Source organism: Panthera onca, chromosome A1, assembly GCF_046562875.1.
Source record: "Panthera onca isolate mPanOnc1 chromosome A1, mPanOnc1 haplotype 2, whole genome shotgun sequence".
Classification (NCBI taxonomy): domain Eukaryota; kingdom Metazoa; phylum Chordata; class Mammalia; order Carnivora; family Felidae; genus Panthera; species Panthera onca.
In genome coordinates this window covers 59,184,057-59,198,632 of record NC_138339.1, presented here as the reverse complement: position 1 = coordinate 59,198,632, position 14,576 = coordinate 59,184,057, and the positions used below count along the sequence as shown (strand labels likewise).

The 14,576-nt window shown below is 45.9% G+C and overlaps 1 protein-coding gene across 3 annotated transcripts in view; it reads left to right on the top strand.

The window, feature by feature from the left end:
- SLIT3 (slit guidance ligand 3) overlaps nt 1-14,576 on the top strand; it is a 687,161-nt gene that overhangs the window by 540,177 nt on the left and 132,408 nt on the right. For all 3 annotated transcript variants that reach the window (XM_078446678.2, XM_060634984.3, XM_060634985.3), the window contains exon 7: nt 9,857-9,928. In XM_078446678.2, the coding sequence (XP_078302804.2) occupies nt 9,857-9,928 (72 nt within the window). The remainder of the gene's footprint in view (nt 1-9,856; nt 9,929-14,576) is intronic.

Sequence of the window (14,576 nt, the reverse complement as noted above, 5' to 3'; positions counted from 1 at the left end):
GTTAACTACGTCTCACTATTAAAATACTTATTTTTTTTAAGTTTTTAATTTTTATTTATCTTAAGAAAGAGAAGCCTGAGTGTGAGCAGGGGAAGGGGCAGAGAGGGAGGGAGGGAGAGAATCCCAAGCAGGCTCCACACTGTCATCGCAGAGCCCAGCATGTGGCTCGATGACCCCATGAACCGTGAGATCATGACCTGAGCCAAAGTCAAGAGTTAGACACTTACCCGACTGAGCTACCCAGGTGCCCCCAAATACTTTGGATTATATATATATATATATATATATATATATATATACACACACACACACACATATATATCAAAGTATGTTATATATGTGATATGTATATTTGATATGTGATATGTATGTGTTAAATATGTGTGTGTATGTATATATATGTGTGTGTGTATATACACACACATATATATATACATACACATACATATATATGTGTGTGTGTGTGTGTACATATATATATACACACACATATATATATATATATATTTGATTCAGATTGTTAAATTGATCTTTTTGGTTCAGAGACTAAAAGCTGGCATCTGTAATCCAAATCCAAGGTATGTCTCATTTGTGACTTTTGTTGCCTAAGATGATCTATTCACCAATATTAAAAAACCAGGAGACTTCATATAAGAATTCTAGATGTCTGGCTTTCTCTTGAAAAAAAAAAAAAAAAAAGGAATAAGTGGCAGCACTTGCACCCACATTCCAGCATAGCGACAAGCCTTTGAAACAAGAAGTGACCATCCCATGTGGCAGAGGTGGGTTTGTTGCAGACTCCATACAACCCACTTACTCAGATGTAAAAGCCTGGCTCCTGCAGGCAACTGAGTTTACTCCTGGATCATCCCAGGCGGCTGTTCAGAGCAGAAATTTATTTTTATGAAAAGATGCCAAAAGCATGACCCTTCACATTCTAAAACTCATCCATCCATGCAGTAAATATTTATTGAGTTGTCCTGTGTGCCAGACTCTGGGCTGGGCCCTGCCTATACAACAGGGTGCAACACTGGCGTGTTCTCTGCCCTCTCACTGTGCACACATCAGTGGGCATTCCAAGACTTCCCGTTCTTCCCCTCTTACAGGCTGAAATGCAGCTGAGGGGGAAATTGTCCATTTCTCCCCCTCTCGCCTGCAAACTCACCTGTTCGGTTATGTAAGTTGGAGGCCGTTCTTCCATTCTCAGTCCATTGCAGACATCTTGGCACACTGGCAACTTCCTGATTTCTAAATAATGTAGTAGACAAGATTGATAGTCCAGATTCCCAGCTTATGGATAATGAAACAGGATCGGCAGAGGCCACCTCATTCATGTTGTCGTTTAAGTACATTTTACAATTAAATCGGTCATTGGGAGACAGTTGAATGCTTCTGAATCACCACTAGGCAGTGTCTGTGATGATCTCAAAAAAACTGGGTAAGGAGATCTTCAGAATTAAGGGATGTAAAACACTGGAGCATCAGGAATGCCTGCACTACCAGCCATCTGACTGATGATTGGCACAATTTGAAGATCCATGTTTCCCTTTTGATCTTCCACTTTTTACATTTATTTTGGAGGCATCTTTTCTTTCCTCCTTTTAACACTGAAGCTCTGCCGGGTAGAAGGAGATGAGTTTCTTCCTGTCACAATATGAATATATAATGAAGGAAGAACCAAAGACAAGCCCTTTTGTTAAGGAATCCGTACCATCAAAGGCTCAAATTGGCAGCTGATTGTTTTTATTTATTTCTGTAGGTTTTACATGACACCTGGAGACCATTTAAAATGTTACTTGGCGGTGAGAGCTCTGTGTTTAAAAATAACGCTCACCCGGTGCCAAATCACTTTAGAGTCGGGTACAAATATTGAGACAAAAACCCCAGCTGTTATTGCTTTGGCTGCTAATTTGAGGTGTCAAATGAGAGCTCGCCTGCTATACGTCAGTGAATAAGGCCCCTTGTGAGATCATTATGTTTTCTAACAGTTGAGAGTAATGGACTAATCAGTGCAGCATCAGTTGTTTTCATTATATGCCCACACAATGGTTATGAGCTTTAATTTAAACGGTCCGCAGGGAGATCAAGGAAATCAGTAATTGGCGGCACCCAGGATAGTCCCGGAGAGCAGGTGATGTGAGAAGTGGCTTCCCACCATCCTTTCTCCTCTCTCCCTTCATCCCTCCTGCCCCATCTGCCCTCAGAGACTCACTACCTGCTGCAAATAGCCAAAAGATGAGCTTTGCTTAAGAAGCAGACCTGTACTCTTAGTTCTGCGGGGGTATGCTTAAAAATTCCAGTCCACCCATCCAACAGTAAAGGTGGCTTCTGGCAGCGATTAGACTTGTTAGCCAAACCTTGACCTCAGAAGGCTTTAAGACCCAATTTCTCTCTCTTCTGTGTAGGCTCTACCACTGCCCTCGCTCTCCATGCTGGGCTCTCTGTTCTGAGGACAAGAGGAGGGTCAGGTAATGCTGTTGTCTTTGAGCAGCCTTGGCAGTGAGGCAAACTCCACAGTCACTGCCACATGGAAGTCTGTGAGGGCTGAGACCAGCACTAGCCTATAGGACTCATCTCTGCCTTAGGAAAGACATGGAAATTGGACAGCCAGCATCTGTTAGACGATCCTGTAAGAGGCAGTTTTGTGTAACAGTTAAAAATATAGGGCCCTGGTGTCCCTTTTGCCTGTATTTGAACATTGGCTCCACAACTTACTAGCTGTGATCAGGGCAGAGTTCGATCTCTAAGTTCAACTCTTTGAAGAGTTCATCTCTAAGTAAGTTCATCTCTAAGTGAGTTCATTTCTTAGGCTCCAAAATGGAAATGACTACCTGAGGATTGGTGCCAGCACATAGCAAATACTTAATAGTATTGTTATTGCTATTACTGACATCTTTACTGGAAGCTCTTGGCAAGCTCACACCCAAAGCAGCATTCTTTACTAGTCTCACTCATTAGAAGGCAGAGTTTGTGGAAGAACCTATAATATTCAGTTTAGGTTTTCTCAAAGGGCGTGTCATTATACATTCTTCCTGATTTCTGGAGTTTCCTAGAGCCTCCAGCCAAAGCAGAACAGTGCACAGCTGGGTGAGAAAGGCAAGTTCAACCTGGATGGGAGGGGGACATGCAGAGAAGCTTCAACCAGAAATGACTGAGTCAATCAGTTGGGGAGCGATTCTGGGCTGGGGGAAAGGCTTGGGGTTGCCTCTCTCAAACTTAGTGGGCATTTGGCATGTGTTCTCCTGCAGCCAAGTTCACAAAGAGACACCACCTACACACATCCTAGTGGGCTGAGCCAGCCAGCAGCATTCACATTCCCAGGACTGAGAAGGATGTGGAAGGGCCTGGTCATCAGCAATAGGCCTTGATTCCTGGTGCCATGATGGCTGTCCAATCAGCAGCCACTAAGAAAGACCAGGACAGGCTAGTCCTGCTTTGACATGTAAACCAGAGAAGAAAGCAGGCACCTAAAGCATCCTCAATTTCATTCCTCCCTCCCTGTCCGAGCCAGCAAAAGGGAGAGGGAGAAGTGAGCTTTCAGTCCCTCCCTTTGAGGTCCACGTGCTGCCAGAATCCCTCTGTGCTTTTCATTCCCCATGCCAGCAGTTTAGATATTTCCTACAGGGTCTAGCCACACTGTTTGCACTCAGCTGCTCTTCAGAAAATGATGCTGCCTACTTTGGTTTGTGTTTGCCCCTGTAAATTCAATATAAGCACTGTTGGAGAAGTGGTATCTTCAGGGCCTAGAGTGCTGGCCATTGGGACCCTGGTGTCTGTAAGTACAAGTCAGGGCATCTCCAAGCTCACTTTAAAAAGATATTCTGCTGCCATGGCTGCCAGTGACTCACCAAGAGTCTCCTTCCTGGGGGTTATTAAGGAGGGAACCTAGACTTAAGGAACAATTAACCTGCCTTGAGACAAGGGAAACAGGCCAGCCTTCCAAGAGGATTTATCTAGCCCAAGGAGTTTGGATTCCCAAAGGGGAATAGGAGGGGCTCAAAGAGTATCCCAGGAAGGTTGGCATACTGGGAAACTGCAGTGGCACTTATTGTGGATGCCTGGTTTTGTAATTATGTGATACATGCTCACAGATAATATTGCTGCATTAGAGCCAATTACATAGTGTTATGGACACACAACACTCAGATTACACCCAGAGCCAAGAAAGCACAGAGTGATAAAGCGATGGCCTAATCGGAGGAGACAGAGGGAAATGTCAGCCTTATTAAGGTTGCCAGGGTGGTGTGGCTACATCTGGACTTAGCTCCTCCAGATCAAAGATGGCTATCTTGAGGGATGTGAAGGAAAGCCACACTCCAGCACTCAGCAGAGAACAGTAGGGAGCCAGGGGCAGATGCCAAGTTGGAGCTTTCCCAGGGTGATTACAGCTACCTCCATGGAGGACTGTGTACTGTTTCAGAGTCTGGGCCTCTTTCTAAGCAGGAAAGCACCATGCCCTCCACAAAAGAGGCTTTCAAGTCCCAGAGTCAGCAAGAAGATAGCCTATATTCTGTCCTCTACACTTAGGTAAAGGCTCTATTCTTAGCTATGCCTCTAGCTCAATGGTTTTCAAACTTGAGCTTGCATGAGAATCCTCTGGAGGGTTTCTTAAAACGCACATGGCTGCGACCCCCCTCTCCCCCAGAGCTTCTGATTCAGTGGTCCTAGGTAGGGCCTGAAGATATGCATCTCTAGCAAGTTCCCAGGTGATGCTGCAGGTCTGAGGACCACACTTGGAGAACCACTACCCAAGTTTTCATCCCACACCCAACCCAATCTGGGTACACCTGCCCTGTCCCTTGAACAGGGCCTTCTCCTTGGCTCCGATTTCATCACAGCATTGTAGCTTCTGGATGCAGTGGGAGCCATTTTCCAGGTGGGACCGTGGTGCAGGCCAGATATGTGTGGATTCTAGAGTTAGACCACCGGCTTTAGATTCCCAGCCCTCCCGGTTGCTACTTGGGCTTTCCTACCAGTGTTTTGACAGTCTCTGACCTAATCCCCTCTTCTTACAGAGCAGTTATGCCACTTGCCAGCAGGTCACAGTTAATTACTGACAAAGGCAGGACTGGAATTTCCCAGTTCTAGAGCAGCCAAGGGTCGGCAAACATTTTCTATAAAAAGGCAGATGTTAATATTTTAGGCTTTGTGCCCTGTGGTCTCTGTTGTGTCTCCTCGGCTGTTGTGACACGGAAGCAGCCATAGACAATACATAAACAGGTGGGTAAAACTTTATTTACAAAAAACATTCGGTATTGGATGGTGTTTGACCTGTGGGCAGTAGTTCGTCAATCCCAGTACGTGCACAGCTTCCCACGCATTCTTCATTACTGGGAGCCCTTGTCTTGCCACAGTGCCCTGGTATTTAGCTGAGGAACACAAGCACATTTTTTCAGGGTAGCAGGGTTCTAGTTGGGCTCTACAGGAGCAACAATAAGTTCACTAATCCCTTAGTGCCCTGGGGGAGAAAAGTTTAAAGCCCTCCTCCTGGTGCTCACAACTGAGAGAGAATGGGATCCATTGTTAAAACTAGCATTGTCCACATGGATCATTTTAATAGGGAGAATGATCCTTTTTCATTAAACATTTATGTTCTGATTATGACAAAATAGAAGAGCGACTACTCAGTATACTGGCCACACTTATTCTCAATATAAACATAGTATAATGGGGTAATGGGTTTTATAAAAGAGAAATGGGAGGTAGACAGACTGTCTTTAGATCTCATGGGCATTGGGAAGGGAATGGCTTTATTTCTAGTTTAGACTCAAATGCCCATTCAGGAGCTCTGACAGTGCAAAGGGGGGAGACCAGAATAGTTCTGAAGTCTTACAGAATTGATCTGAGCCTGGCTTGATCTTGACACCTGATGGAAAATGCTGAATTGAGAGCATTCATTTGGGAGTAGCCTCCAACCTGGGTGACTGGGGATAAAGTGTATTTTCTCAAAATCTGTCCAAAGGAGCAGAGCAGTGAGGTTGAGACTAGACTATGGAAATGGCAGAACCCCTCCAAGAGATGGAAGTGGGAAAGACAAGGGATGAGGTCACCATAGCCTAGTTTGGGCCAGCCATGCAGTAGGCATGGGGGGCATTGTCAGACCCAAACATTTATTTTCCTGTTAGTTAATTTTCAAGGAAGTTTACAGAACAGGAGACACTTGTGCAGTTCTTTCTAACTTTGGGTGCCAGGGTAGACACGACAGAGAATGTCTATGGTGGGGTAATAAGCTTGCCCTGAAAACAGGAGGCAGTGGGCAAGCTGGGAGAAACTGTGGTGTAAAAGAGAACAGTAATTCCTGAACCCTCCAGGAGCTGATGTGCTACCCTGGGTGTCCCTCTCATAGCTTAAAATTGCTCATCTATAGAGTAAGGGTAAGAATCCCAACCTCAGGGTTCTACAAGCATCAAATGACAGGAATGTGAAAGCATACTGTAAACTATAAAATACTAACAAACCCAAGCTAAAATAACAGCTGATCATTACTGAGCATTGCATGTGAGCCTGGCTGTGTGTAACAAGTGCACTTCCCATGCCTTGTTTCAGGGTGTGGTAGTCAGCTGGGTAATGCCCCTCTCTCCAAAAAATGTCCTTGTCCTCATCCCAGGAGTTTAGAAATGTTACCTTATATGGCAAAAGGGATTAGGGAGATGTGACTAAGGATCCTGTGATGGGCAGGTTATCCTGGATTATCACTTGGGCTCTGAATGTCCTCCCAAGGGTCCTCATAACAGGAACGGATCACAGTGAACAGTGGGAGATGTGGCCACAGAAGCAGAAGCTCAGAGTACTGCAAGGAAGGGAAGCACAGGCCAAAGAATGTGGGTGGTCTCTACAAGTAGCAAAGGACATTGAAACATTCTCCTCCTGATGCCTCCAGAAGAAACATGGTCCCACGAACCCCTGTTAGACTTCTGACCTCCAGACTGTGAGAGAATAAATTTGTGTTTACGCCACTAAACTTTAGTAATCTGTTATCCTAGCAGTAAGCAACAAATCCAGGCATCATTCCTGGAATCAGGCTAGTTTGGATTCATATCCTGGTCCTACCACTTGCTTCATCCATGAAACAGAGGTGATAACAAAAATGCCTTCCTCATAGGCTGTTTGGAGCAATTAACTGAGATGGTACATGCAGAACCCTCAATTCAGTTCCTGCCTGGCATACATTAGCTCTCAGTCCATGTTGGCAATTATTAGTATCATCTTATTTAATTGCCACTAAAGCTCTGTGAGATTGGTGCTATTATTATCTCTGTGTTACAAAGGAGGAAACCTAATGAGATTAAGAAAACTTCCTCATGGTTGCACAGGCTATAAGTGGCAGAGCCAGAATCTGAACCAGGTCTCTGCCTTCCAGGCGCATGCTCCCCCAGCCCTGCCCATCATGTTGGGGTTATGACCACACCACTTCCATTGAAGGCCAGCTACTTAGGGATGCGAGAACCAGATAGAGCACTGTGCTCCATACATGGGTAAAGGCCACCAAGACTGGAGATCAAATAAATCTGTGTTTATTAGGGAAACAAAAACTGTAACTGCAATGGAGATCAGCATCCAAGAGGTGACCAGCCCTCTGACATTCCTGGGCTGGCCAGTCACATGCAGCAAATCATGAAAGTCTGAATACTGTGTTTAGTCATTTTGGTTCTGGAATAATTGCTATTATCGTAAATGTTTTATAGCCCTCATTACAGCTCACATTTAAATATCAGTGTAGTAATACATTAATAAGTCATTGCTGCCGGACTACTGCCGGATGCAGTTAGAGTCGAGCCCTGCATATAACTGCACTGTGTATTCAGCTAAATTAGGGCTGGCTGTGAACTCAACCTGATGTGAATGGCTGGGCATGGTTGGAAGGAAGCCTCTTTTCTGCAAAGGCTTCTTGCTTTTTACCTTTGAAAGAAAAAGTCTGGTAGTGAGTCAATGATCCTAATAACTAGGTATTGCCCCAAGAGTGGAGCCTAGAACTGTGGGACAGATAGAAAGGGAAACAAAGGCCATGATTTCTGCCCCAGAGGCATTCCTAATCCTATGGAGGACTGGAGTGAGGCATAGTCCCTACTTCCAGGAAGCTTCCTACCAAGGAAGTGGAGTGATGGATTCTTCAGCCTTGTCAGATAAGATATTCAGAAGGTTCCTGGGTGTGTGGAGACAGGATGGGTTAGCACACTTCACAGAAAAGTTAGGCCACATGAAACAAAACAACTACTTAGGTTCAACTTCATAAAATGCCAAGTGTCTGCACTGGAGCGTTGGTAAAGTATGGAGGAGGCAGAAGCAGGCAACACAAATGTGGTCTACTCCTTGCTCTTTACCATGTGCCTAAAATAGTACTGGACACATGGGAAATATGGGAAGGGGGGAGGGAAAAGTACTAGGTTCTGTGTCTTGAGGTAAATAGATTTCCTTCTGGCCCAAGAGCCAAACAAATGCTAATAAGGCCCTAGGGAATTGAGGGATAGCCTGGGGCAAGGGGGTGTGATCACTGGAATCCTCCTGTGGCCTGGGGTGGGGGAAGAAGGAATCTACACAGGCCCCTAGGGTGCAGTGGGTTTGGGGGCCACTGTGCTGAATGCAGCTGTATTTTTGCTTCCATGGAGGTCCAGGTAGGGGGAAACAAGAATGACCAGGACAGGACTACATTCTCTCCACCAACATCAGTAAACTGGTAGCCTCCGTTTACTGAGTATATACTGCACACTAAGCCTTTTACCAACCTGTGAGGTACCATTACCTGCCTCCTGCCAATGAATAACCTGTGGATAAGAGATGCTGATAATTTGCCTAAGATCACACAACTAGGATATATATGACTCAATTTGAAACACGTATGGACCAAGTCATGGGGCTATATAGTAAGGCACAGGACAGAAAACGTTGGAGGTCATTTTAAGAGAAAGGCAATGTGTTTACCAAGAACCAAGGACAAAAGGAGTCTGCTTAGTTTCCAAAGAAAGGCTTCTTTCTGGGCCAGTGCGGGCCTATGGCAGAGTAAGACGAGGTGAGCTACTGAGAAAACACTAACAATGAACTGTCCACATAGACCCTGTATTAGGCAGCATGTACAATGGACAGAGCAGGGAAATTGGAGCAAGATAGTGCTAGATTCACATTCCATCTCTCACGCTTAGCAGCTAGGGGTCCTTGGGAAAACCCCTTCGTTGCTCAGCTTCCCCATCTATAGCACAAAGATAACGCCCACCTGGTAGGTACGTGTGTTACTAAAAAGATGATATGTATATGTTTTCTTCTTTCTAAAATGAGGACACTCGTATGTAACTGGCACTGTGGTTGTGTGAATTAGTGATGCCATAATGAGGCACTCAGCACATAGTAGAATTTCAGGAAGTGATACTATGGCTCCAGATGGGTAGGTCCATAAGTATGGCAATGACAACAGAGGGGAGGAAAGAGCCACCTGAAAAAAGGAACGGGGGGGGGGGGGGAGGGTGCCTGATTAAGCATCTGACTGGCTCAGGTCATGATCTTACAGTTCGTGAGTTTGAGCCCTGCATCGGGCTCTGTGCTGACAGCTCAGAGCCTGGAGCTTGCTTTGGATCTGTGTCTCCCTCTCTCTCTGCCCCTCCCCTGCTCGTGTTCTGTCTCTCTCTCTCAAAAATAAATAAACATTAAAAATTAAAAAAAAAAAAAAGAAAGGAATCAGGGATCCTCTTATCATCTGGAGATCAGACCTCTTATCTCCAGCTGCTCCATAGCTGTTGACTTATGATTCTTCTGGCAGTCACACCTGTTCCTCCTGCCACCTTCTAGAAGCATCTTGGTGCTGCCTCCCCCCCCCCACCCATGTTACTTCCTTGTTAACCATTTCCCTTTTCCTCTACCTTCACAGCACACTCAACAACAACAACATCAGCCGCATCCTGGTCACTAGCTTCAACCACATGCCGAAGATTCGAACACTGTAAGTAAAGATCGCTGCTTCTGCCCCCACGCACTACCGGCCTCACTCAGCCCTACATGCTGCACCCTGAGCTGCTAGTAAAACCTATTGTGCTTGCTCTGCAGATAGGTCCTGGAGGAAACACTGCCTTTCTCTACTGTTAACTAAGAGGTGTTGGGGAGCAACAGAAGAGGGGGAAGTGTGACAGTCCCATCCACGGCTCTGAACCCCCATTCCACAGTGGACAGATTCATTTCTCTTTGCCTTAGGACGTGGGGATTCGTCCTTGTGTTCTTCACCCTGATGGAAAGTCTATTAGTGTCACAAAACATATAGAACTGGGACATAATGACTTACTATTTTTTTAGCTAATGTCGTGTACCATTGGCAGTTCCATCATAGTGCTGTGGTTATGTTTTCCCGCTATGTCCAGTGGAGGAGAAGGAGTCCTAGTCCCTGCTTCTCCCCATCCTCCCAGCCCACACCCAACACGCTCTCCCCTGCTCCCTTGATGGTATTCTGATATTAGAATGCAGGAACTTGATTCTTTTTTTTTTTTTTTTTTTTAATTTTTTTTTTCAACGTTTTTCATTTATTTTTGGGACAGAGAGAGACAGAGCATGAACGGGGGAGGGGCAGAGAGAGAGGGAGACACAGAATCGGAAACAGGCTCCAGGCTCCGAGCCATCAGCCCAGAGCCTGACGCGGGGCTCGAACTCACGGACCGCGAGATCGTGACCTGGCTGAAGTCGGACGCTTAACCGACTGCGCCACCCAGGTGCCCCTTGATTCTTTACCTTTAATTTGGGGGTAGGCTCAAGCCTTCCTTTTCTGTGTAGTCAGAAAGCAGATCCCCCCATAACACCCCATACCAAGAGCAGTTGCTTATTACCTGGGAAGTTCTTTTCTCCTCTCAGCCAGAAACCCTTTTGTGAGTTACTCTGCAAATGGACTCCATTCACCTTTCCACCAGAGGTTCATATTGATGGTTGTCTTGGTGGAACCTCATTGGTGTTTGTATTACAGTAATAGAAGAGAGCCAGCCCCCAAGAGTTTTCAGCTAAATACATTTAAGGCCAAGGCAAAGGGCTGCAATTCCTGCTGCACCCTTTGTGAGCTCTGGGACCTCTGTTCTCTCCTCTATAAATGGGGGCGGTGGTGAGGATCAGATGAGATGATGAGGTATGTGCAGTGCCTGAGGAGTGGACAATAAATGGTACTGACTGTTACTGTTATAACTGCTCTATCCAGAAATCTGGACTAGAAGTACCAAGCAGCCAGCTAATCGATGGCTCCTGAACAACATGGTATCCACAGAGATTTAAAAATCCTTAGAACAGTTGTTCCCAAAATTAGGTCCTTGGACCAGCAGCACCAGCATCACCTGGAACTGTAGACCCATGGAATCAGAATCTCTGGGAGTGGGTCCAGCCTTTGGGTTTTAACAAGCCCTCCAGGAGCTTTTGATGCTCATAAGGTTTGAGAACCCCTGCATTAGTGAGAAAGTGACCTTATCTTGGGGGTGGAGAATGAAGCAGAAGCCAGTGAAGGCACTGTGTAAGGAGACAGTACAGAGAACCTGAAGCAGACCCGAGTTTAAAGGTGAGCTCTGCCACTTTGGGCAAGTTTCTTTGTCTCTCCGCCCTGCAGGGACAGTGAATTAAATGCTTGTCTCACAGTTGTTGTGAGAATGAAGTGCACTAGCATGTAAAAGGGCCCGGTCATGGTGTGCACTCAACAAATGCTAGTTATTATGAAGAAGAATCTGAGCCCGGTGTTCATCATTGCTCCCCGTCTCTCCCTCCGATCCCTCGTGTGATAGCATAATTCAACCAAGAAAATCTACCCTTTTGCTTCCGCTTTAAAATGGGATGGTGTAGTCATGGAGTTTTAAGGAGAAACCATGGGGTCTTCAAAGACCTCTTCAAAGTCCACAGCATGCCACAAATGAGCCTCAGGAGAGTGAGCCGAGGGCTCCTGGCCAAGAAGCTGAAAGTGAGTGTCCAGGTACAGGGCCTGCATTTCCCCAGACAGGTTGGTTGAATAGAAGAAAAATGGCCCTCGCCTACAGAAAGCCAGAGTCCAGCTCCCATGGTACTCTTCTGTGATTTCAGTCCCTCTTGTTGTCAGTCTAAGAGTAGCAATAACAGAAGCTGGGCCAGGTCCACGGGATGGGGGCCGGGGGTAGCTAGGTCTGGATCTCAGGTGCTTTATTCGGCTGCGTCGGGTGGGAAAGGAGGGCAGAAGAGTTTCTTCTCCTCGTTTCTGTTGTCATCCTTGCCTGTGGTCCTGAACACTCATCTGATGAGTTCAGATCAATCAGTCAATCTCATCTGTTCTCTTTGCTCCGTGCCTGCTGCCACTTTCTCTTTAGTTTGATTTCAGAGACGGCTCTGTACAGAACTCCCCAGAGACTTGCGCTGACTAATCCCCCTTTGCTGTAATTAAGGTGGGGGTGGGGGGAGACTAGTGAGGGGAGATGGGGGAAGAGGAGAGAGGAAGGAAGTCATAAATGGGATTTCTAAAGGAAAGCTTTTATATTTAATTCAGAAAGCCACATTTTATAGAAAATGAACAGTGACCCTCTCTAAAAGGATTTGCTGGAAATTTAATTTAGCGCCTGTGGCTAAAAGGCACCTTTTACAAATTGGCATTAGGATTCATTCACCTTATCTTTTGTGAAGGTGGTTTGGCCAACATGGAATATGGTGTTTCCAGCGGCAAAAGACTGCAGAACATGCGGGAACCACCTAGGCGCCTTGATGCCTTGGTGTCTAAGTTAGAAATGGTAGCCTTGTACAGGGGAGGGCCATGGCTTGGGAGGAGACAGAAGTGTGGACCTAGCATCCTCATGACAGTAATGACCACAGACGTCACTGTGGTGGCTCATGGTTTGCAGGGCCTTATGCCAAGCTTGTCTCATGAATTCTTTCAGTCCTTACAACAGCCCTGGAAAGGGGGCACCGATAATATCCCCATTTTACAGATCAGAGCATTGAGGCCCAGAGTTAAATCCCTGCCCAAAGTCAGAGTAGGAAAGCAGAGAGGCAATGTCAGATTTGGGCAATTTGGCATCAGAGCCAGAGCTCATTCCATTTGCCAGAAACTAAGGCAGAAGGGTGTGTTCCAGGTGAGGCGAGGAAGGAGAGAAGGGCCACTGGAGGCCACCTTCCCCCAGGTCATTGCTATCCCAACTCACCAGAATTATGGGAAGTAATTAAAATAATTTTCTGTCTCAATCAAGGGGATTAGGAATACTCCTGGCAGTGTCCAGGCTCATGTTTCATGATAAATGTGATTACTTTTCTTTCAATGTTACTATTTGGGATCATACTGCTCAATTCGATCTCCCAAACATGATAGGAAAAGCTGCACTTTGGAAGAATCTGCCCAGTTCAACTCTGCCAGCGCTTCTGGTGGGTAAAATTCCAAGAGTGGGGATCTGAGCCCTTCCATTGTCTTGGGCTTTTGACAAGAGCCTTCAGGTACCTTCTGAGTCAGTTCTGGTCACCTCTTTTCCATGGTCCCACGTGGAAGGGGAAAAATTCCTACAAAGGTGGACAAACGGTTAGGAACCATCTGTAGCAAGGTTAGGAAGAGAAGTAGCTTGGGGCCAGCCAGCAGGGATTGAAAAAGAGCCATCCTAATGTAATTTTCCAAAAGGAAATCTTCGACATTTTCATTATCCCAGAAATTAATCAGCTAAGGATCTGACTTACTTAACCCTCATTTTTGTCATTCCATTGATGTCTTACCCCCGATGGGAACTGATGGGGAATTAGTTGACATTGATCTGCCTTGTGGGCCCATGCTCAGTGCTTCATGGGAATCCCGTTTCCTCAGCTTCCATACCTCACTGCCAAAGAAGGCAACTGCCTTTCCTCATAGAAGCCAGACTCTCATCAGAAGGCTCTGATTCTCCTGGCACATGAAAGAGCCCCAACGCCTCAGCCTGTGCTACCATTGGAGCCTACCTCTCTTCACCTTGTCCCTAAGAACCAACCCACCTTTGCTGTTCTCCTAGGCAGCCTTTATACCCAGTGGTCTATTCCTAGCCATAGAACCAACACTCCATGCCTCCTTCTCTCTCTGCCCCCCTGCCTCTCTTCTTACTTTCTCTCCCTCCTGTCTATCTCTCTCTCTCTCTCTCTCTCTCTCTGTGTGTGTGTGTGTGTGTGTGTGTGTGTCTATGTATCTGTCTGTCTCTACAACTCACTGATAGATCAGGAAACAAATCATTTTCACTCATGCTGAAATTTCCCAAGGCCCAGTATACAAGAGAAATTCCCTCCTCTCCCTCATGTTCTTCCCCTAGTTTAGGATTTTGCCTCCCCTCCCCCTTCCCGCCTACAACACTTCTTTCTGAAGTGCCACACGAAGAGAAGGCAGCATAGGAGTCTGGGCTTTGAAACTCAAAGGGGAGAATTTCTTGGAGCCCATTACAGACATAGCATCTTAGGCCTAGGAACCTATGAAAATGTGTTCAACCTTAAAGTATTGGCTCTGAAATCCAAAAGAACATTACAACATCAAAATTCATCATTTTGAAACAAAATCATAAACACCATTTCAAATTGTTTTTCAGCAGAAAAAATAATTGCATTCTACATGGGATATAGGTTCATTTAGTCGGCAGATATGATGGGATCTTGGGACCCCCTGAGGCTGT